The sequence below is a fragment of the Meles meles genome, chromosome 4 (genome assembly GCF_922984935.1).
Source record: "Meles meles chromosome 4, mMelMel3.1 paternal haplotype, whole genome shotgun sequence".
Lineage (NCBI taxonomy): Eukaryota > Metazoa > Chordata > Mammalia > Carnivora > Mustelidae > Meles > Meles meles.
Window position 1 is genome coordinate 93,884,889 of NC_060069.1, and position 25,339 is coordinate 93,910,227.

Sequence of the window (25,339 nt, forward strand, 5' to 3'; positions counted from 1 at the left end):
TAATTCACTTTTACAGAATCACTTCTAAAATGTGCTTTCCCACCCACAAACATATTCAGTATTTTTGAAATCCTGTTCAGTCTTTCCTGTTTTTTGTATCTTGAGTTTTTTGTTTTGTTTTGTTTTTTTTTAATTTTATTTATTTATGACAGAGAGAGATAGCAAGAGAGGCAACACAAGCACAGGGGACCTCGAGAGGGAGAAGCAGGCTCCCTGCTGAGCAGAGAGATGAATGTGGAGCTGGAGCCCAGGATGCTGGGATTATGACTTGAGCTGAAGGCAGAGGCTTAACAACTGAGCCACCCATGGTACCCTTATGTCTTGATTTAAAAAACCCCCATAATCTTCAGTGTAGGCTTAACTATTTTACTTATTTTGATCTCTGTCTTGATGTAATAGAAAATGGATTGATTATATTCCTTTTTTTAACTTTTAATTTTATTTTCCACACATTTGCCTTTTTATTAAAATGATGTTGCTTTGCTAACACAGCAGTCTAACAGCAAACTACTTTAAGAAATGGGCTCTGAAGCCATTTCCCCCCATTTCTCTTTCAATACTTTAAATGTTAGACCAGATACTTTAGATATTTATTTTTCATGCCTCTATTGTCTTATTAATAAAATGAGAGTCAAATAGTACTACTTCACAGGGTCATCAAAAGGATTAACTAAGTTTAATCATGTAAACTCCTTCTAATAATGTGTTTTTAATGTCTAACGATGCTTGGCTATTATGATTTTAATTTTCTTATCATATATTCAAGAGCTATGAAGACAGTCTGGAAAATTACTACTGGATGATTCTTGTTCTCTTTAGGAAAAAACTCTTAGAGCCAAGAGTTTGATTTTTTGATAGGTCACTGATACTCAGATAACGATAGAAACCTGCATTTCTTTTTTTTTTTTTAGATTTTATTTATTTATTTGACAGAGAGAGATCACAAGTAGACGGAGAGGCAGGCAGAGAGAGAGAGGGGGAAACAGGCTCGCTGCCGAGCAGAGAGCCCGATGCGGGACTCGATCCCAGGACCCTGAGATCATGACCTGAGCCGAAGGCAGCTGCTTAACCCATTGAGCCACCCAGGCACCCTGCATTTCATTTTTTAACCTGCATTTCCTTTTGTCTTTCAGTCTAGACTAAAATCCGTTTGTACAGCATTGTTTTTTAAATGAGTCTCTCACTTAATAAAGTTTATTACTCTAAGCCCCCAAATTTTATTTGAGATTCTCCATTTCTTTTTTTTTTTAAAGATTTTATTTATTTATTTGATAGACAGAGATTACAAGTAGGCAGAGAGGCAGGCAGAGAGAGAGGAGGAAGCAGGCTCCCTGCTGAGCAGAGAGCCCGATGTGGGGCTCGATCCCAGGACACTGGAATCATGACCTGAGCTGAAGGGAGAGACTTTAACCCACTGAGCCACCCAGGAACCCCTGAGAGTCTCCATTTCTTTCTTTCTTTTTTTTTTTTTAAGATTTTTTATTTATTTATTTGACAGAGAGAGATCACAAGTAAGCAGAGAGGCAGGCAGGGAGAGAGAGGAGGAAGCAGGCTCCCTGAGGAGCAGAGAGCCTGATACGGGACTCGATCCCAGGACCCCGAGATCATGACCTGAGCCGAAGGCAGAGGCTTAACCCACTGAGCCACCCAGGCGCCCGAGATTCTCCATTTCTAATAAGCTCCCAGATCACATTTTGAATAGCCAGACCCCAGAACTTTTCATTTCGTATATGTGGGTTAGGGCTTATTGTGAAAATTCTTATGTTTATTAATTTGCTTAGTGAATCAGGCTTGATTGCCATGTCCTCTAATCAGTGCTATAATGTAGTAATGCCTAGAGATATATTTTTTTAAAAAGATTTTATTTATTTAACAGACAGAGATCACAAGTAGGCAGAGAGGCAGGCAGAGAGAGAGGGGGAAGCAGGCTCCCTGCCGAGCAGAGAGCCCAGTGCGGGGCTCCATCCAGGACGCTGGGATCATGACCTGAGCTGAAGGCAGAGGCTTAACCCACTGAGCCACCCAGGCGCCCCTGCCTAGAGATATATTAAAGCATATAGGTTGTTTTCATATACAGTACTCCAGGCACAAGTTTGGGGACTGTTTTTTAAAATTACTTAAAATACTTCCTTTTTCTCCTTCTTGCTCTTTTCAGGGGGCACCAGTTGTACCCTATTAGTGCTAGTCTGCTGTGGGCTGAAAGCGTAGACATTCTGTCAGTACTGCCTTCACTATTCATTTTATTCAAAATTACGATCTCGGGGCGCCTGGGTGGCTCAGTGGGTTAAAGCCTCTGCCTTCGGCTCAGGTCATGATCCCAGGGTCCTGGGATGGAGCCCTGCATTGGGCTCTCTGCTCAGCAGGGAGCCTGCTTCCTCCTCTCTCTCTGCCTGCCTCTCTGCCTAGTTGTGATTTCTCTCTGTCAAATAAATAAAATATTAAAAAAAAAATTACGATCTCTCTCCACAGTGCTGCTCCCCCCTTGCCTGCTTTATTTTTCTCTATGCTTTTTACCGTCAACATTTGTTGCTTGTATGTATGTCTCCCTAAGTGGAGTAAAGGAACAGGTCACTGTTTTATCCTTAGCACCTAGATCACTACATGCACATAAATGGAACTCAGTAAAGATTTGTTGAAAGAATAAATGAAATACCTTTATAATAAAAGATGATAGGGTCTGTTTAAAGACTTGAGCATTTTACAGTATATAAATACATGAACTCTATGATATATGGTCTTTATAGCTTGGAGTTGTTTTATGCTCTTTTGTACTTATTTCCATAAGGTGTGTTCTAAAGATAGGTGGCTGCAAATTAAACTGTTGCCATTTTTCTTAGTTGGTAAGAAACCAACTTAAACCAACTTATCTTCATTTAAAAAATATTTAATGTGAATGGTAGTTATGGATTGCAATGGATATAAACTGTCCTCATGGTTTTATTGGTAGAACAGGTAACGTTATTTCTGTTTTACAGTAGAAGGAGGCTGATGCTTAAGTTGAGTGTGAGTTCACAAAATTAACGAGGAGTAAAGATGGGACAGAACTCTTCTTCCAGCATTTGTTAGATGATCAAAAATTTCAAATATCAAAGCCAATTTCATAATAGATTCCAAAAGCAAGGGCTTTGTTAAATCAATGCCACCTTAATTTTTATAAGTAGCCATAAAACTTACAGTATTGTCATAGATCAGTACTTTATACTTTTTTTTCTTTTAATATAGATCTTCATTGAACATCATATACAATTCATTTTAGAGTAAAAAGGCATTTGAAAAGCATAGCATTTACATAAAGTTCTAAACAGATAACTCTAATCTTTTGTTAGCAGTAAGGTTACTTTGGGGATATTAATAACTGGGAAGGAATACAAGAGTTCTTATGTTGCGCTTAGTAATGTTCTCTTTCTTTTTTTTTTTTTTTAAGATTTTATTTATTTATTTGACAGAGAGAGAGGTCACAAGTAGGCAGAGAGGCAGGCAGAGAGAGAGGAGGAAGCAGGCTCCCTGCAGAGCAGAGAGCCCGATGCGGGGCTCGATCCCAAGACCCTGAGATCATGACCTGAGCCGAAGGCAGCAGCTTAATCCACTGAGCCACCCAGGCGCCCCAGTAATGTTCTCTTTCTTGAACTCAGCATGGTTATACATAGATAAGCTTATACTATAAAAATCCATCAGTTTTTATGCATACTATTTTATTTTTCTATGCCATAAATGTCAACAAAAATTTCCCTTTAAAAATTGTAAGGGGTACCTGGGTGGCTCAGTTGCTTAAGCATCTGCCTTGGGCTCAGATCATGATCTTGGTGTCTTGAGATCAAGCCCTGGGTCAGGCTCCCCACTCAGCAATGAGTCTTCCTTCCCTCCCTCTGCTTCTCCCCACTGCTTGTGCACACTCTCTCTCTCAAAGGAATAAATAAAATCTTTTTTAAAAAAAATTTTAAGGGCGCCTGGGTGGCTCAGTGGGTTAAGCCGCTGCCTTCGGCTCAGGTCATGATCTCAGGGTCCTGGGATCGAGTCCCGCATCGGGCTCTCTGCTCAGCAGGGAGCCTGCTTCCCTCTCTCTCTCTCTCTGCCTGCCTCTTTATCTACTTGTGATCTCTCTCTGTCAAACAAATAAATAAAATCTTTAAAAAAAATTTTTTTTTAAGTAGGAATTTATTATCCCTCCCTGCTGCATCTGAAGAACTTCAAATATTCTTTAAATTACTCATTTCGTTTGGCTTTTAAAAATGAATAGGGGCTTCTGGGTGACTCAGTGGGTTAAGCCTCTGCCTTTGGCTCAGGTCATGGTCTCAGGGTCCTGGGAGCGAGCCCCGCACCAGGCTCTCTGCTCAGTGGGGAGCCTGCTTCCCTCTCTCTTTCTCTGCCTGCCGCTCTGCCTACTTGTGATCTCTCTCTCTCTGTCAAATAAATAAATAATATCTTTTTAAAAAATAAATAATAAAAATAAAAATGAATAATCATGTCCAACTGAATAATAATAATCTTATATTTTTAGTGTAAATCTAAATATCAATAATTTTATAATTTAATATTTTTAAATATCTAAAAATTTTTCTTTCTTCAGCAAAGAAAGAATAATAAGAAGGTACGAGTGACAGTGAAGCCTCATTTGCTGTACAGAGTAAGTTTCCTAATAAAGAATTCAAAGTCTGTATTTCGAAAGTATAGAAGGAACAAAATATTTCTGTTATAGTAATAGAAAAATTATTTCAAATTAGAGTTAATAATAATTAAAACTTTCTTCTCTTCAGCCTTTAGAACAGCAACATGGAGTCATTCCTGATCGAGATGCAGAATTTCGTCTCTTTGACCGTGTGGTAAATGTGAGAGAGTACTTTTCAGTTCCTGTTGGCCTTCGGGGCACCATCATAGGAATTAAAGGGGGTAATATCTCAATACTTGGTGTGTCTTCAACTGCATCTGTAATTGTAAAGTAAAACACAAATTTCTGTGTCTTGTATCTAAGCAGAAAGCAGCAATGCACATATAGTTAATACTATTATACTGTACACTTAAAAATAATTAAGATGGTAAATTTTATGTCATGTATTTTTTATTTAAAAAACAAATAAAAGAAAAAGTTAGAGAATGGAGGGAAAGGGAAGAAGGAACTGAGGATCTAAATTTGCCTCAAAGGGATGCCTGTTGTGAGCAGCTTTGCAGTGTAGATTCCAAAAAAGTCAGCCTAGCATGAAGCAGCAAATCCAGTGCCAAGGGGTCAGGCTGCTGGCAGCACTATCCTTTGATGTCTCAAGCGCTCAACTTTGGTCTAATTGTCTGGAATAGGAATGGTAAGGGCCAGATGGGTGTAATGAAACAACCCTCCTGCTGCTGTCTGCTCAACCCCCTGCATCAGCTGTTCAAATACAGAGCACATTATTAGATTGTTTTCTAGTTAAGTTGTCTTGATAAGGCCTTAGGACTTTGATAACTTTCTTCTGGCAGTTCCTATCAGTAATAGTGACTACTTGGAATTTTGTTTTGAGAAGGTTTTTAAAGCTGTATATATGCCAAGTGGGAAAGAGCTCTGTCACTGATTAACCATGTCTGCTATGGATAAAAAAGGGGAATATTTCCCCTCAGCCCTCATCTGAGACCTCATCTCCATAGTCAACTCACTAAAGGGAGTGAACAATCCTCTTACCTTTTATAATCTTAATAATCTTTTGAGGAAGTACCCCTCCCTCAGGTAGGGAATAAGAACCTAAAAGGTGAACTTTAAGCCTTCAGAGGAGAAACTCCAGCCTCTCATTAAGCCTTCTCTTACTTTCTGGAGCTTAGATTTCAGGTAAAAGTGTCAGGTTGAAAGACAGAGCTGAATGTTGGGGAATGGATGAGCTCTGCAGGCCTGGTTTCAGCTGGGCAGGACTGGGGATGGGGAACAGACATCCCTCCACTCCTATCCCAGGCTAGGATGTTATCAAATACTATATTAGGGTTCTCTAGAGAAACAGAACCAATGAAGTAGAAAAAGGGTAGGGGAAGGGTAGAGAGAAATTGAGGTGGGGGGAGGGGAAGGGATAAGAGAGGGAGGGGAGTGAGAAGAGGGGAGAGGGAAGGAGGTAAGGTCGGTGAATTCTGAAGTAATGTAATAGATCTATTATTAATTTGGGCTTAGAATTCAAATATAGCTAATTATTTCATTTTATCTTGGTGTTTCGGGTAAATTTATTCCTGCCAGATATATCTCATCAGCCTCTCTGCCAAGTATGTTCTTCTCTGTTCCTGTCTAAGTTTATTGCACTCTCTCATGTCTCATATCTCAGTTACGGCATCTGTAATCTACCAAGTCATCTCAGCCAGAACCTTGGAATCATCTTTGGCATCTCTATCCTTTTTATCTACACAGGTCACAAATTCCTGCCAATTCTATCTAATAATATTTCTGTTCCCTCCACTCTATTCCCTTTATTAAATAAACTGCCGTGCTTTCAGATCATCACTGTCTTTTATCTTACTGTAAGACCTTCTGAACTGTAGACTCCAAAGTTACCTCTTTTTTTTTAAAGATTTTATTTATTTATTTATTTGACCTACGGAGGTCACAAGTAGGCAGAGAAGCAGGCAGAGAGAGAGGAGGAAGCAGGCTCCCTGCTGAGCAGAGAGCCCAATGCAAGGCTCCATCCCAGGACTCTGGGATCAAGACCTGAGCCGAAGGCAGAGGCTTTAACCCACTGTGCCACCCAGGCGCCCCCAAAGTTACCTCTTTTATTAAATCTTTCATTATGAATAATTTCCAACATAGATAAAAGCACAGAGAAAAATAAAATTAACCCCCTCACAACATCTAATTTAAAATATTATTTTACTTCAATACCATTTAGGTAATCTGCAAGCATATCTACTGTTCAATTACTGTAGTCCCCTACACCATTTTCTTGTAGGTGTAATGCTTCTTACAAGCAGACACTTAAATGCTGATTTTTCATCATATGATTTTTAAATTCCTCTTATTTAACAGCTAATAGAGAAGCTGATGTACTATTTGAAGTATTATTTGATGAAGAATTTCCTGGAGGCTTAACAATAAGGTTTGTATTTCCTGATGATAATTACACTTTGTAAGTATGTCCATGTGGCCCGTGACTTTACATTATTTGTTTATTTGCCCACAATTTGAATTCCTGTCATATGCAAGACATTGTACATGCTATTAGGGATGTAACAGTGAGTAAGATAGACATGTTTTCTAGACTCACAAAGCTTTCATTTTAGTGGGGGAGATAATTGTGTAACTGATTATAATATTAATTATTTAATTAAAATGTGAGAAGTGCTGGGAAAGAGAAGTTCCAGTTTCTGTAAGAGTATGACTTCTAGAAAGGCTTCTTTGACAAGTGATATTTAAGATGGGACTTGAAGATTGAGTAATAGTTAACTGGAGGAAGAGGGAAGAATGGCAAGTGGTCAAGAAGAGGAAATAGCATGTGAAACAAAGGATTTATTCATTTAAAAAAAAACATGCAAGTGTCAGCAACTTCAGCAACTATGTAAGATGAGAGTAAGAGAAAAGAGCAAGGACCACACTATGTAGGAGCTCCTAAGCAGACTTTGAGGATATGCTAATGATTTTGGTATCTTGGTCTTTATCCTTAAAGCAATGTGAAGTCATCAAAATCAGAGGTGTGACAAGATTGCAGATTTATATTTTAGTGGAATTGTGGGTGCACAGCCACACTGGGGTGGTTTGAGGGAGCAGGAAATTGAGCTGACCCTTGAGAAGTTTGACCATGAAGGAGAGAAAAGGTAACTGGAGGTTAGCAGGTTTAAAGCCAGAGGATTGGATTTTTGTTTTTAACTTATATGAGTGAGATTTACTTATTTGGGGGTAGTACTGTTAAAAAAGATAAAGTTACAGGAAAAAGGATTATGATAGAATGAAAGATGCATGGAATGGGTTCTGTCACTTAACCTTTGTGGTACTTGGGGTAGGTAGTTAAAAGCATTCTGACCCTCAGTTTCCTCATTTATAATGAAGATACGTACTTCACTAGATTATGATGAGGATTAAATAAAGTCCTTTCTGGTTTCAGAAATGTATCATCTTACAAATGGAGATCTTTCTATGATTTCATGTTCTTCTACTGAATTTAAAAGTAATATTTACTAATTGAGATTACAGACTGATTGTCCATCCAAAAATAATGGATTCTTCTGCTCCCTTTAGTATTATTTAGTATTATTTCCCTCTGAAATAACTGTTTACTTTTTAGGTGCTCACCTGGTAGAGGTTATCGACTGCCAACAAGTGCCTTGGTAAATCTTACTCATGGGAGTCGCTCTGAAACTGGAAATCAGAAGTTGACAGCCATTGTGAAACCACAACCAGCTGTGAATCACTATAGCTCAAATTCATCAAGTTCATCTGGGCATTTGGGAGGCCTGAACCATTCTCCTCAATCACTTTTTGTTCCTACTCAAGTAAGACTCTTAGTCTTTCATTTCTTTCTGCCCCTTTATAAATCTCAGGCAGACTTTATAAGTAAAACCTAATTTGACTTAGTTTTTAAAAAAATTTTGGTTCAAGTTAATTTCAGATTTGTTTTTAAGTTAATAGGCTAGTAAAGAACGCTACTAGGGTGCCTCTGTGGCTCAGTTGTTAAACATCTGCCTTTGGCTCAGGTCATGATCCCAGGGTCCTGGGATCGAGCCCCACATCAGGATCCCTGCTCTGCAGAAAGTCTGCTTCTCCCGCTCTCTCTGCCTCTCCCCACCGACATGTTCTCCTTCAAATAAATAAATAGAATCTTTAAAAAAAAAAAAAAAAGCTACTGATAACATCCTATGTCTGTTATAAAATTACAGTTAAAAAAGAAATACATTTTTGGGGCGCCTGGGTGGCTCAGTGGGTTAAAGCCTCTGCCTTCGGCTCAGGTCATGATCCCAGGGTCCTGGGATCGAGCCCCACATCGGGCTCTCTGCTCCGCAGGGAGCCTGCTTCCTCCTCTTTGCCTGCCTCTCTGCCTAGTTGTGATTTCTCTCTGTCAAATAAATAAAATATTTAAAAAAAAAAAAAAAGAAATACATTTTTAAAAAATGAACCTAAGAATGCCTTTTTCTTTTCATATGTTTACTTTTAAAACTACATTTGTATAACTCAGATGTTGTATTCTGTCTGCTATGAAATGACATGAATTTGAAAGGTTAAAAGGGAGAGAATTACATTAATCAAAAGCCATTTTCAAGTTCCTACCCATGCAATTTATGGGTGATTTCCTCTATTTTTTCTTTGTGGAGATGAAAATTGGATTGTTTTGTGTGAGACATTTAACCTTGTGTAACTCTATGTCCCCAGATCTTACCCACATTTTAATCCAAGTAATACGTGTTCATTATAGACTAATTAGAAAGTACAGATAAGGAGATAATAGCAAAGGAAACAGAACCAAAAATCAAATTTCATGGGTAACCACTATTAAATTTTGGTACATAATTCTTCAGAGTTTTAATCTGCACAAAGTCAATTCCTCATAAGTAATAGCTGGTTTTTTAATCTGTTAGGTTACTTTTGTATAAAATGAAGGTTTTAAAAATTAAATTGTTAAATGTTAGCTTGAATGAGATATCAGTACATTGGAAGACTAAAAAAAAAAAATCTACTGGTAGGGATATTAATTTAATATAATCTTCCATAGCATTTTTCATGCTTTAAATACTTTTTAGTAAAACCATTCAAAACCAATTACAAACAATAAAGACCATTTTTACTCCAATAGAATATTTTTATGATGACTATACTGAGCTCCAGAAAAAAAGAACTGAGATTCAGATAATGGAAGTTAATATTTTATGTACTGCTAAATAACTTTAATGAATTTTTTTATTTTTAATATAAATCCTTATTTTTTTCTCGTATTTCAGTTCCTTAAGAAACTTTTTGTGCTTTGCCAGGTACCTACTAAAGATGATGATGAGTTTTGCAATATTTGGCAGTCCTTACAGGGATCTGGAAAGGTTCAACATTTTCAGCCAACTCTACAAGAGAAGGTTAGTATACCTTGTTTGATAGACATTTAATTCTAAAAAGCAAAATTTACATTTCTCTTGTGAGCATGCAATGATTATTTTTTTTCCCCAAAATCTCATAAAATAGAAATAACAGTTTTAATCATGAATTTTCATAATTCTCTTCAGCCATATATAAAGTTTTTGGACTCAGGAGAAGGAATATAGATAATTTTTCTTTTAAATTATTTTAGATTTTATTTTAGTTGTTTGCAGAATCTCAATAACTATTTTAAATTCAACAAAGGCCTGAATATATTTATTATTAACTAATTAATTTCCACTTGAATGTGGAGCTTTATGTTAGCACTTGGTTGTCTTAAATATAAATGAGCAAATTCACATTCCTTAGTATAAATTAAGAAGGGAAAAGAAGTTCTGCTAAAAAAGACTCAGACCAAAAAAAGGGAAAAGGTAAGAAATAAATTCCTACAACATTTTTTGCTAGTTACTGACCTATCTTCACAGCTTAGGTCAAGAAAGAATATTCTCTCAAGTTTATAAATCAGTAGCCTGCACAATGAAGCCCTCATTTATTCTAATGTCTTCCAGTGATGGTGACATTTTCAGAGTAGAGGAAGAAAGTAGCAAAGGATATTATGGTAAAATAAACCTAAAAGTGAGAGTGACAAAATACACAGGGCTCTTCTGCCAATATGCTAAGTTTTGCTTAGATCATCCGTAAATCCTTACTACCTAAATGCAGTCTATATCCGAGTTTCAAACCCTCTTTTCCTCTCTAATTTATTTGGTACCACTAACCATTCATTTTTTAGGAATGCTTTGTTATCATTCATTCATTTCATGAATTCATTCAGCTTGTATTTATTGAGTGCCTATCATGTGCATTGTTCTATGTATTAAGAATATAGCTGTACACAAAACAAAAATTCTGACCCTCAAACAATTAGTATTCTATGGAGGAGAGGACAGTAAATAAGTAAATTACATGATATGTTAGATGGTAATTAAGACGTTTGAGAAAAATTTCAGAGAAGGAGCATAGAGAATGTTGACAGGACGGGGAGGCAAGGTTTTGCAGTTTTAAATAGAATGATCCGGTAACATTGAGTAAAGATTTGAATGAAATGAGGAATAGAGTATCTAAGTAGATATCTGAGGGGAGGGTGTTCTAGAGATATTCAAAGACCCTGTTGGGAAGACAATTCCAGTGTACTCAAGGAAGAGAAAAAAGACCATTATAGTTTTGAATCAAAGGCTCAGTTACAGGAACTGTAATTAGATACCATGCAGGACCTTCTGGGTCATTATAAGGATATTGTTTTTTACTTAGCAAGATGAGGAATCAGTGAAGCGTTTTGAGCAACAGAATGACATGATCTGATTTATATTTTAATAGGATCATTCTATCTGCTATCTTAAGAATAGAACTTAGAGGAGCCAGGATGGAAACACTATTTAGGAGATTACCAGAATCATCAAGATAGAGTTCATATTGACTTGAACCAGAATAATAGGAGCATGGAGAAGTGATCAAATTCTAGGCATATTTGGAAGGAATTGCCATCTAATGATGAATTAGGTATAGGGTTAAGAGAGAAAAATATGGATTAAAGAATGTGACTCTTAAAGTCTAGTAACTAAAAGGATAGAGTGGCTGTTACCTGAGATAGAGAAGGTTCCAAGTCAAGTAGGATTATGGAGGAGGATCTGGAATTCAATTCTGGTCATAGTAAGTTTGAGATGTATATTAAACATCCAAGTGGAGATACAGAGTTAGAAATTTGAATAGAGGGGTGCCTGGGTGACTCAGTCAGTTAAGTGTCTGCCTTCTCAGGTCATGATCCTGGAGGAGATTGAGTCCCACATCACGCTCCCTGCTCAGGGAGGAGACTTCTTCTCTCTCTCCCTCTGCTCTTCCCCCTGGTCATGCTCTCTCACTTACTTACTCTCTCAAATAAATATATAAAATCTTTAAGGAAAAAAAAAAGAAATTTAAGTAGAGATGTATAGTTGGACATTGATTCTGATGGTTATGGAGGATGTCCAAGCTGGAGGGAGAAATTTGGGCATGTGTATGTGTATCTGTTTATCTATTAAACTATATCCAAGGAAGGGGATATAGATAGAGAAGTCTAACAACTTAGCCTTAGAGAATTCCATCCTTAAAAGCCAGAGAAAACCAGTAAAGTGCGGTGTTGTAGATGCCAAGCGAAGAATGGATGTCAAGAAGAGTAATCAGCTGTGTCAAATGCTGGCAATGGATCAGTTCAAATGAAAACTGAGAATTGACCATAGAGTTTTGCACCTGAGGTCACTGGGAATCTTGACAAGAGCACTTTCAGTAGAGTGGTAAGAGTGAAGTACCAAGAAGAATGTGTTCAAGAGAGAAGGGGAGAAGAAAAATTGGAGGTAGCAGAATAGGCAATTCCTTCAAGGAGTTATACTCTAAAAGGAAACATTACCCTGACTCCCCTCTTACCTTTTGCTTCTTATTCAGCTTCTTTCTTAACCTCTGTTTTTCCAACTCTTCTCTGGGCACTATTCCCAAAAACTGAAAAACTGGTTTTTTTTTTCTCCACCTTTTGTTTTATTGTTTGGTGGTATTGACTCTTACCTTGCTGCTAATTTAACCGCTCAAGCTGTGTGATCCATATTTCTCAATCAGGATCAATCTAAGCCAGTATCTCCAACTCTCTAGAAGACAGGTATAGATGGACACCCCACCATCACCTCAGCCAAAAGATGTTTTAGAATTGATCTCATTTAAAGCTTCTTATCCTTATTTCTAACACTACCATTTCCCCAAGCATATAATCTGAAAAGAATGGAGTAAAACCTTTTTCCTTTCTCCCCTCTTTTTTTTCCCCCGTGGTGAAATTCCAAAATCTTTCTATTTCTTGCCAGTTCCCACAATTGGACCTTAGACTATCATCCTAAGCATAGATAAACCTCCTATCTGTGCTTCCCACTTCTTTTCTCTTTCCTTTTTAGTCCTTTTTACATAGTACTGTTTGATGTATCTTTCCTGTTGATCTTTCTTGGTGATCCTTTCACCTGTGTTGGCCTAATGGCATAACTGGGCAAAATACCTAATTAGTAAAGACTTCTCGGTTTGACCTTAGTTTGTTCCCTGAGGCACTGTGGTGTAATAAATCTTCACTGGATTCAGAAAGTCAGATTTGGTGACTCAATTTGAGCAACTCTAATTTCCTTGGGCCTCTGTGGCCTCATGTGCAAAACTAAGGCATTAGACTTAGATGACCTCTTTTTCAGCCCTAAAAGAACGTTATACTTTTTTTAAAGATTTTATTTATTTATTGGAGATGGAGAGGAAGCATGAGAGTAGAGTGAGGGACAGAGGGAGAAGTAGTCTGCCCCTAAGCAGGAAGCCCATTGTGGGGCTTGATCCCAGCCCTCTGGGATCATGACCTGAGCCAAAGGCAGTTGCTTAACCGAGGTGCCCCAAAGAATGTTACTCAAATATAATAGAATGTATAGGGCTCTCTGTTCAGTACTAGTGGAATTCAGCCTCAACTGAAACTAATATCTAGCCCTTCTATATCGAACTCTACCTAATTCTTAATATTCAACTGTTTGGTAAAGTGGTCTGTTCTAGTAAGATTGGTCTGTTTATTTTCCCTTCCTGACAAGTAGGCAATTCCCATTTCAGGTTATGTGTTCTTACTGTTCCTTCTACTTTTCCTCTCTCACAACCAAAATTCCCCTAGATCTCCAGCAAGTTCTCCTAGTCATTTTATTGCCTGTTGCCTTGAGATGGAACTGAACACTTGATATTATATATCCTCAGAATCTTCTGCATGCTGCTCCTGTTATTGGGTGTTATTTCATTATTTGTATCAGCTAAACACTGTCATGTTGTATTTCTTCCTGTATATTCCAAGAATTATGAGCCACCACACGTATCACTTAAATCTATGAAGCATTAATAAGCGACCTGGTGTTCATCTGATAAGCATGTTCCAGACAACTCAACATGATTTTTTAAAAAGTAATCAAGCCCGGCACCTGGATGACTTAGTGGGTTAAAGCCTCTCCCTTCAGCTCAAGTCATGATCCCAGTGTCCCCTGCATCAGGCTCTCTGCTCAGCAGGGAGCCTGCTTCCTCTCTCTCTCTGTGCCTGCCTCTCTGCCTACTTGTGATGTCTGTCAAATAAATAATTAAATCTTTTAAAAAAAATAAAAAGTATTCAAGCTTCTGGAAAAGGCAACACTATGGAGACAGTAAAAAGATCAGTGGTTGCCCAGGGTTTGGGGGAAGGATCAGTAGACAGAGCACAGAAGCTTTTTAGGGCACTGAAAATAATCTGTGTGGTACTATAACGGTAGATACATGTTATTATACATTTGCCTGAACACATAGAACATACAGCACCAAGAGTGAACCCAATGTAAACTATAGTCTGAGTAATAATGATGTGTCACTGTTGGTTCATTGGTTGTAATAATATACCACTCTGGTGGAGGATGTTGATAATGGAGAATGCTGTACATGTGTGGAGACAGAAAGGATATGAAATATCTCTGTACCTTTGTCTCAATTTTGTCGTAAACCAAAAACTCTTTTAAAAAGTCTTGTTTTAAAAAAATTTAAGTCTTTATTGGCAAAATATGACAGTGGGAGTAATGAATAACTTTATGTAGATATCAGATAGAACAACCCAATAAACTATACCCAAAACTAGAATATTTTCTAATTAAACTTCTGTCATACTTTTTCTCTGCTATGGTACTGTGAACAGGGGTTTTAGTGTTAGAGCTCAAGTGTCAGCTCTCCTATTATTTAGTTCTACAACCATATTTTATCACTTTGAGGAAAGATAGTTTTGTTTGTTTTTAATTCATTTATAAGAATTTTAACTTTCAGATTGCAGTTCTACCTCAAGAAATAAGTCAAGTAACTCAACATCATAAATCTGGCTTTACTGACAACAGTGTTAAATGTCAGCAAAGAAAACATGAGCCTCACAGGAAATGTAAGTTGAAAGTTAAAAATACACTTATGATGCTAACTGGTTTCTTTTTTATTATTATAGTTTACTGAGTTATAATTCACATACCATCAAATTCATTTTTTGAAGTATTTAATCAGTGATTTTTGTGTTGTTTTCACAAAGTTGTACAACCTATGCAATTCTCTAAATTTAGAACATTTTCTTTACCCCAAAAAGAAACACCATACCTATCAGCAGTCATTCCTCCAGCCCCTGGCAACCATTAATTTACTTTCTGCCTCTATGGATTGACCTGTCTGGACATTTCATGTAATCACAAAATTTGTGACTTTTTGTGACTGGCTTCTTTCACTTGGCATGATGAAGACAAGGTTCATCCATGTTGTAGTATGTATTAATGCTTCATTCTTTTTTTTTTTTTTTTTTGCAGTCCTTTTTATGGCTGAATAATATTCTATTCTGTGATTACTACATTTTGTTTATCAATTCATCCATTGATGGAGATTTGGGTTTTTCCACTTTGGGGCTGTAATGAATAATGCTGCTGTGAATATCCATGTAGAAGTTTTTGGTTGAACATATGTTTGCAGTTCTCTTAGGTATACATCCAGTTCAGTAGAATTAGTCATATGCTAACTCTGTGTTTAACTTTTTAAGGAACTACCAAACTTTTCCAACTGGTGTTTCCCACCAGCAATATATGAGAGTCCAGTTTCTTTACATCTTCCATAATACTTGTTATTGCCCATCTTTTTTATTGCAGCAGCTCCGGGAGGTGTAAAGTGAAGTCTCTCTGGAGTTTTCATTTGTAATTCATTAATGACTAATAACATTGGGCGTCTTTTCATGTGCTAATCAGCAGTTTGTGTATCTTCTTTGGAGAAATGTCTATTCAGGTCCTCTGCTCATTTTAAAAATTGAGTTATTTTTCTTTTCATCCTTGAGTATGTGAGTCCTTTACATCTTCTGTATGCTACATACATATTCAGGTATTTGATTTGCAAATATGTGCTGTCATTCTGTGTGGTGTCTTTTTAACTTTTTAGTGTCCTTAAAACAAAAATATTTAATTTTGGTCAATTCTAATTTATCTTTTCTACTTTTTCTTTGATTACTTATGCTTTATATATCATATCTAAGAAACCATTGCATAATCTAAGGTCACAAAGATTTATACCTATCTTTTCTTTTAAGAGATTTGTAGTTTTAGCTCTCATATTTAGGTCTTTTTTTTCCATTTCTGAGTGTTTGTATATGGTACAAGGGAGGGGTTCATATTCATTCTTGTAATGTGGATATCCAGTTGTCTCAGCACCCCTTGCTGAAAGACTGTTCTTTGCCCATTGAATTCTCTTGGCACTCTTGTTATACGTCATTTGGCCATAAATGTATGAGTTTCTTTCTTTCTTTTCTTTTTTTTTTTTTTTTGTATGGGTTTATTTCTGACCTCTCAGTTCTTTTCCACGGATACCATCTTTATGCAAAGAACACACTATCTTAATTATCACAGCTTTGTTTTAAGTTTTGAAATTGGAAACTTTGAGTCCTCTGATTTTTTCTTTTTCAACATTCTTTTGTTTGTTCTGATCTCTTGCATTTCTGTATGAATTGTAGGATCAACTTGCCTGTTTCTGTGAAAATGGCAGCTGGAATTTTTATTGAGATTGTGTTGAATCTATAGATTGTTTTGGAGAGTATTGTCCTCTTAACAATATTAAGTTTTCCTATCCATGAACATAAAGTATCTCCATTTATTTAAGTCTTTAATTTCCTTCAATGATGTCTTATAGCTTTCAGTGTACAAGTCTTACATCTTTTGAAAAATTTATTCCTAGTATTTTATTGTAAATGCTCTTTATTGTCAGTGGAACTGTTTCTTGGTTTGTTTTTTTCAAAATTTTAATTTTTTAGAGAAAAAGCTAGAGGAGGGAAAGAGAGAGCAGAGAATCTCCAGCAGACTCTGCACTGAACATGGAGCCCAATGTAGGGCTCAATCCCACAACCCTGAAATCATGACCTGAACCAAAACCAAGAGTCATACAGTTAACCCGCTAAGCCACCCAGACACCCCTATTGTCAGTGGAACTGTTTTCTTAATTGGTGATTGGGGGTGGATTGTTCAGTGCTGTTTATAGAGATAAAGCTGACTTTTTATATTGATTTTTGTATCCTGCTACCTTGCTGAACTTGTTTATTAGCCCTAATTTTTTGTGGCTTTGGCAAATAGAGATAGTGTTACTTCTTTTTATGTGACTTCGTCTGTTTCTTTTTCTTGCCTAATTGCTGTAGCTAAAACCATCAATGCAGTGGTGAATAGAAATAGTAGGGGTAAACACCCTTAATTGTCCTGATCTTAGGGGTAAGCTTTTAATCTGTCAGCATTAAGTGTAATATTAGCTATGGGTTTTGGTAAATGCCCTTTATTAGATGAGGAAGTTCCTTTCTGTTCTTAGGTTGTTGATTTTGCTCCCTCTTGAAGGAATATTAGATTTTGTCAGTTGCTATCTCTGTGCTTAATTAATATGGTAGATTCCATTGATTATCTTTTATATGTTGAACCAACTTTGCCTTCTTGGAATAAATCCTTTGTCTAGGAGTTTAATCTTTTTTATATTTAATTTGCTATTATTTTGTTGAGGATTTTATTCTTTTTTAATATTTTATTGATTTATTTAACAGAGAGATCACAAGTAGGCAGAGAGGCAGGTGGGGGGGGCGGGGAGCAGGCTCCCCGCTGAGCAGAGAGCCCGATGTGGGGCTCGATGTGGGACCCTGAGATCATGACCTGAGCTGAAGGCAGAGGTTTAACCCACTGAGCCACCCAGGTGCCCTGTTGAGGATTTTATTTTAGCATTTATATACATAGAGGATATTTGTCATTTCCTTTTCTTGAGATATCTTTGATTATGAAATCATGGTAATACTGACCTTACAGAATGTGGGGAATAATATTTTGGAAGAGCTGAGCCTCATTCTGGTCTCTGGTGGCTGCCAGGTTATTGGTTTCATCAAAAACTGCCGGCTGCGATTTGTTAAGGCTACTTAGAGTTGTAGAGTAGGGATTGAGACTAGGGCAAGCTCAGCCTTAAAGCTCACTATTGGGAGAGTCAGTTTTTTCTGGAGTAAATACCCCTCAGATTGCTATGGGCCTTCGATTAATTTCTGTAACTCTAAAAATTTGGATTCAAGTAATTTATGCCCATTTTCTTGTTGCTTTTATGGATTTGATTAATTTCCGTAACTCCAAAAATTTGGATTCGAGTAATTTGTGCCCATTTTCTTGTTGCTTTTATGGAGCACAGAATTTTTAAAGGTCCTTACTCTGACTTTTTGGCTGATGTCCCCTCACTACTTTTTGTTTTTTGTTTTTTTTGTTTTTTTTTTTTAATTTATTTGACAGAGAGAAATCATAAGAGAGGCAGGCAGAGAGAGAGGAAGGGAAGCAGGCTCTCCGCTGAGCAGAGAGCCCGATGTGGGACTCGATCCCAGGACCCCGAGATCATGACCCGAGCCGAAGGCAGCGGCTTAACCCACTGAGCCACCCAGGCGCCCCCCCTCACTACTTTTTGAAATAAATTTTATTCAGCATAATCCAGTTACTTTTTTGTGTGTAAACACTTGCCTATGAAACAAGATGGGATTGGGAGGGAGACAAACCATAAATGACTCTTAATCTCACAAAACAAACTGGGGGTTCCTGGGGGGAGGTGGGATTGGGAGAGGGGGAGCGGGCTATGGACATTGGGGAGGGGAGGCGAACCATAAGAGACTATGGACTCTGAAAAACAACCTGAGGGTTTTGAAGGGTCAGGGGTGGGAGGTTGGGGGAACAGGTGGTGGGTGATGGGGAGGGCACGTTTTGCATGGAGCACTGGGTGTTGTGCAAAAAGAATGAATACTGTTACGCTGAAAAAATAAATAAAAAGGGAAAAAAAAATTACTCTAACCTATGTTATAATTTTTTAATTTAAAATATGTATATTTTGTTAATATTCTCTTACATAATATATAGATTTTTACTTATTTCAGTCCTTCAGTAGTGCTTACTATGTTTCGGGCACAGTGGGGAATGCAGATACAGAGATGAGAATCTTCATCTTGCAGTTAGTTTTTCTCTTCTCTTGATCAAAATATTCCCAAATTGCTGCAAATTACTCTTTAAGTTCAAAGTATGACTCATTTGTTATTCATTCATTTATTTATTCAGCTGCTATTTATTGAGTTATATGTACAAGGTACTATTTTAGGTGGTAGGGATATATGAGTGAACCAGACAGACAAGTCTTCCAGACTAATGGACTTTACATTTTTAGGTGGAAACTGATAATAGGCAAAACAATAGCCCCCCCCACAAAACCCTCTTCAATAAATTCCATAATGTGTAGTAATGATAAGTGCTATGATGTAAAATAAAGCAGATTAAAAGTATAGGTAGGGGTGGTATTTTATAGAGTAGTCACGGAATGCCTCTCTGAGGGTAAAACATTTGAGCAGAGACCCAAATAAAGGGATAAGCTATGCAAAACATTTGCTGAAGAGCATTCCAGCAAAGGAAATATCTCATGTAGTATCCTGAGTCTAATTTATTATATTTTATACATGCATGTATTTTATGTATATATAATATAGTATAAGTATAGTATAAGAATGGTCTCTTTTTTAAAGATTTATTTATTTATTTGAGAGAGAGAGAGAGAGTGCGAGCATGAGTGGGGGAAGGGGGCAGAGGGAAAGAAGCAGACCCCCCCCACTGAGCAGAGAGCCAGACCACCACTCGGGGCTCAATCCCATGATCCCGGGGCTCAATCCCATGATCCCATGATCCCATGACCACGAGATCATGACCTGAGCCAAAACAAGGAGTCAGATGCTCAAGCAACTGAGCCTGGGCACCCAGGTGCACCAAGAATGGTCTTTTAAAATATTTTTCTGAAGAGCTGTTTCCAAAAAAATATATGGTTTTACAACTTTGGTTCAGTTTGATAACTGCTAAACTATTTTTTGCACGAATATCTGTTATTTTTGTTTCTTTTACATTTTTAACTTACCTATAGATTAATGTCCCTATAAGTCTGATAAATATCGCTTAAAGATTTTATATTTAATTGAAATATGTTGCTGTTTTTCTTCAAATTATTATTTACATGAATGTATGTAAACTACATTATTTGGAATTCCAATTTAGTTTTGGTGTGTGTGTGTCTCAACAAAGGCTTAATGTCGGTATATGTAAACTTGCTTTTTTATATCCTCCTTTTTGTAAGATTACTTCCTTCCTTCTCTCCCTTACTTCCCTTACCTCCCTTTTCTCTTCTTCCCTCCCCTTTTTATGTCCCCTCTTCTGTTCACTATCTTCCTATCTTTGTTCATTTCTTCCCTTCTCTCTTCATCCTATCCCTTCCCTCCTTCCCATACCTTCTCCCTGATTCTTTTCTCACCCTCTCTTTCCTCCTTTGTTCCTTCCTCCTTTTTTTCCTTTCTTTCATCCTCTTCCTTTTTTTTTTTTAAGATTTTCTTTCTTTATTTGACAGAGGGAACACAAGTAGAGGGAGCAGGTAGAAGCAGGCTCCCTACTGAGGAGGGAGCCCCGTGCAGGGTTCAATCCCGGGATGTTTATCTGACTGAGTCACCCAGGCACCCCTTTTCCTTCCTCTTCTAATTTGTCCTTTTCTTCCTTTTTTTTTTTAAGATTTTATTTATTTATTTGACAGAGATCACAAGTAGGCAGAGAGGCAGGCAGAGAGAGAGAGGAGGAAGCAGGCTTCCTGCTAAGCAGAGAGCCCAATGTGGGGCTTGATCCCAGGACTCTGAGATCACCACCTGAGCCGAAGGCAGAGGCTTTAACCCTCTGAGCACACCTGAGCCGAAGGCAGAGGCTTTAACCCTCTGAGCCACCCAGGTGCCCCCTAATTTGTCCTTTTCATTTTTCCTACCATTTTCCCTATTTCCCCTTAATGGGAAACTAAAATAGCTTCCTAGTTTTTCTCTTACTCTCCTATCTATTCAATAAGCTACTGCCATATTTTAATCTCCTTAAAGCACAGTTCTGATCAGATCACTGCTTCTCAAAACCTTTCTGTGATTGGTTGCCCGTTTCCCATCACATTAGCTCCGTGATGCTCCTTGACCTCCAGCAAAACTAGTCTAAGAGTTCTGTAAATAAATTCCTTGTTTTTTGCTTCCATTTCTTTTCTTCTGTTATGTCCTTTGCCTGGAATGGTTAGCCTTCTACTCTGCCCTTTGCAAATTTACATTCTTGGAGACTCAATTACATGTCATCTTACCTTTTCCCTTATATCTGTGAGTATCTCTTCCGCTCTTCTACAAGTTTTTCAAGATGATGGCCTTTGTCCTCTTAGAATTCTGTGAATTTTCAGCACAGCAACACAGTGCCTTGCTGTGGCAAATATTTGGTAAATTTAACTGGTTTGTAGCAATATTTTTCACTTAACAAAATTCCTATTTTCTTGTTCCTAGTTAAAGAAGAGTGTAAAAGTCCTAAAACTGAGAATCAGTTACAAAAAATGTCAAATAAACAGGTAAGCTTTCTTAAATCAAATTTCTAGTAGCCACCTTTTGTTACCATTGGTAGCTCTGTGGCATCTGAATTTCGCAGCCCTAATCCATTAAGGTGTATAACAAGAAGATTGCTGAAGCATAATCCATTAAGGTGTATAACAAGAAGATTGCTGAAGCATAGCAACTGCCTGTCACTTGGATGGGAGGTTACACAACTAGAGTCAGGATTTGGGACTAGAGATATTTATATATACACACGCACATATACACATACATATATATTTAAAAGCTGGGTGGCCTTGAGCAATTCACTGTACCTCTCACAGCCTCAACTATCTTCATCTTTAAAATGGAGTAAAAATAGATCACTTGTCTCACTCCTTGTATGTAGTCTATATATACATACGTACCCACATACATATGAACATACCTACATACATGAATGTATGTATAAAATGTGTAGAAATATGTGCATGTATTCAGTGAATCATTTGAATCAACATAGCAAAGTTAATAGTTATTCTGTGGAGTAGCATGGTGGGAGGAAGCTGAGATCATTTATGTTTTATTTTACATAGTCTCTGCTGATTGATAAGGAGAATATGCACATTTTAAAATCAAAGATTAACAAATATTTACTCTAGGGATGCCTGGGTGGCTCAGTTGGTTAAGCGACTGCCTTCAGCTCAGGTCATGATCCCAGCATTCTGGGATCAAGTCCCACATCGGGCTCCTTGCTCAGCAGGGAGCCTGCTTCTCTCTCTGCCTCTACCTGCCACTCTGTCTGCCTGTGCGCACTCTCTCTGACAAATAAATAAATTAAATATAAAAAAAAACCCAAAAAACAAATATTTACTCTAAAAACAGTCAGGTACACTAATGATATATGTTCTTTCTATATGCGTATTATTTTAATAAAAGGTTTTTAAAAATCAGATATAAGGTAGTAATTTATCAAATTTATAAAAAGACATCTTAGCAGTGTATTTGGCACATAACAGGTTGTCAGTAAATGGAACCCATTAATATTTAGAACCCATTAATAATTAATGGTTGACTTTTAAAGCCTTCTTTTTCTGAAACTCTTAGCTATAATTTTCTTTCTTCTAGAGAAGGGACTTATAAACTTTTTTATGGATTCTTTCTCAGAATAATGTTTTTAATGCTAAAATAAAATACATAAGATTTGAAAGAAAATTAATTATACTGAGATACAATTAGAATCACCTTATTGCCTACATTCATAATTGAAGAAAAACTTTTAAATTCATTTAGAAGTTAATGAAGATAAAGGTCTAAGTTTTTTTTTCTCATCCAAGTTACAGGTCTCCTTATGATAGAAAAGAAAATGGCACATAAAAAATTTGCAGCAATTTATTTAGAACACTATTAAGTGACAGTTACTTTATTATTATATTTGCACAAAAAGCTCATTCTTACTCTTTTATAGATGTTTGGAGGGCCTGCCAAATGTAATATTAAGCTATTGAAGAGAAATGAAAGTGCAGAAGTGTCAGAAAACCAAAAGGTTGTGACTGGTTACTCAAATGCTACTGATAAGGTAAAAAACCATTCATTCAATTTCTCTTCCCGAACTTTGGCACCTGGGAAGATGATGAGTGATCATTTTTGTACCTAAAATTCTTAACTTTTTCCATGTCCTTCTACTTTCGTCTTTCTTCATGCACAAAATATTTCTTCTTTTAGCCAAACCCTAGAATTGAGAACTTTTTAGCATCCTTGAATATCTCCAAAGAAAATGAAGTACAATCATCTCATCATGAAGAGCCTCCAAGTGAAGAACTTTTGTCACCACAGTCATTTGCTATGGTTCGTATTTTGTAGGAGCGTTCATACTGTAGTAACTTCTCTGTTGTGGCCTCTGCAAACCTACCCCATGCAACTCTTAAAACAGTTTGGTCTCCTGTGTACTGGAGTGTTGCATCATGTTGACATTTTGTGAGGAAAACCAGGCTGCCCTGGGCAATTATCTATCTGTTTGTTTGATCGTTTATTTTCCTCTTTAAAACATATAGCTCCCTTGCTTTTCAAACATTGCTACCAGGCAGTTTGGTCAGGTTAAGCAGAAGGATTAAGTATTGTTTCTGTGGCAGAAAATGTGGTTATTTTTCTTTCAACTCTAGATTGTTGATTTTACTTAACTCCCTATCTGAATGTAGTTGCCATCTTAATTTTTAACAGTGGAACTCATTAAAAGAAGGGTTAATAAACTCTGTAATTCTAATGTTAACTTTTGTCCACCTACCCCCACCATCTCTGTACCAATCATTTTCAAAACAGAAGGGAACTCGGATGCTTAAAGAAATACTAAAAATTGATGGCTCTGATGCTGTGGACCATAAAAATGAAACGAAGCAGTTTGGTAATGAAGTCAATGTTTCCTCTAATAGAAGAGATGAATATGGACCTTCCTCCCAGGCTAAACAAAATAAGAGATTAAGTATGTAAACTAAACTAAGTACTATTACTAATAACCAATATCATTTCAAAACTTCAGTTAATTTGGGGTATTTTTGTCATGTGCTTTTTGAAGATAAAACTACTTATATTTTTAAAAGAATATAATTAAGAGTAACAAATAAGAGTATAATTTTTATGCTTGTGTTATTAAATAATAATATAACTATGTAACCAGTAGATCTGTAGTCCCTGTTTTATGATTACTTAAATTGTGCTATTACAGATACTCATTCTGTAGTACCCAAACATAGAAAAGTTTTTAGATTCTAGCTTTTTTTTCTCAGTAATTTAAAAACAATTATGTAACTTAAGTATGTTATTTCACTTTACTAAGATTTTAAGATTTTAAGATTTTTTTTCTATTTACAAAATGAGAATAACATTGCAAATGACTTGTGATAATTATATGATACATATAAAGCAGTTAGCACTGTGTCTGGCTTATTATAGGTACCAATAATTGATATTAGTACTATGTTAAAATAGGTTGACCGACATAAAAATAGAAAAAGCAATAAAATCAATTAAAAATAATTAATAGATGGGGCACCTGCGTGGCTCAGCAGGTTAAAGCCTCTGCCTTCAGCTCAGGTCATGATCCCAGGGTCCTCGGATCGAGCCCCGCATCGGGCTCACTGCTCGGGGGGGACCCTGCTTCCCTTCCTCTCTCTGCTTGCCTCTCTGCCTACTTGTGATCTGTCAAATAAATAAATAAAATCTTAAAAAAAAATAATTAATAGAGGGGTGCCTCGATGGCTCATTCAGTTAAGCATCCAACTCTTGATTTGGCTCAGGTCATTATCTCTGGATTGTGGGATCAAGCCCTGCATCAAACTCCACGCTGGGCATGGAGCCTGGTTGGGATTCTCTTTCTCCCTTACCCTCTGCCCCAACCCCTCTTTCTCTCTCCCTCTCTTAAAAAAAAAAAGGACTGAATGTAGACATTAGAAAGTAGGTACTTATCTTAAAACTGTGAAACAGTATGCCATCTGGTACATAGCCAGATTTTAATACACATCTATCATTGCTCCTACTGTCTGTGTCCCCTATACTTTAATATTATGCCTCTATATCTACAGAAGCCTCCTAGGAAGAATAACTAATATAAAAGTAAGTGGGAACAGAAGTTTCTAGAGGTAAAATACTTTTTAAATAGATCTGAGTTCATTAAAGATCAAAATCTGGAACAAAATCAGAGCCTAGCTTCATTTATCTTCTATTTTAGTGAATATTAGAATAAATGATTAATTTAAAATTCCAATAACTATTAGGAAACAATCATGGTAAGTAAAACAAAATAAAATTTTAAAACAAAACTGGAAAAAGATGGTTCCACTGTCAAAAACAATTAACTTTATTTCAGAATAGTGAAGAGTATCTTATTTCTTAGAGTC

At 36.9% G+C, this 25,339-nt stretch overlaps 1 protein-coding gene across 6 annotated transcripts in view; it reads left to right on the top strand.

Moving 5' to 3' along the window:
- XRN1 (5'-3' exoribonuclease 1) overlaps nt 1-25,339 on the top strand; it is a 111,777-nt gene that overhangs the window by 69,999 nt on the left and 16,439 nt on the right. For 4 of the 6 annotated variants that reach the window (XM_046002076.1, XM_046002078.1, XM_046002081.1 and 1 more), the window contains 10 exons: nt 4,568-4,624; nt 4,755-4,887; nt 6,965-7,034; nt 8,217-8,424; nt 9,865-9,990; nt 14,858-14,966; nt 21,423-21,484; nt 22,915-23,025; nt 23,172-23,294; nt 23,766-23,925. In XM_046002076.1, coding sequence (XP_045858032.1) covers nt 4,568-4,624; nt 4,755-4,887; nt 6,965-7,034; nt 8,217-8,424; nt 9,865-9,990; nt 14,858-14,966; nt 21,423-21,484; nt 22,915-23,025; nt 23,172-23,294; nt 23,766-23,925 — 1,159 coding nt within the window. The remainder of the gene's footprint in view (nt 1-4,567; nt 4,625-4,754; nt 4,888-6,964; nt 7,035-8,216; nt 8,425-9,864; nt 9,991-14,857; nt 14,967-21,422; nt 21,485-22,914; nt 23,026-23,171; nt 23,295-23,765; nt 23,926-25,339) is intronic. The other 2 variants (XM_046002077.1, XM_046002079.1) reach the window with 1 other exon arrangement.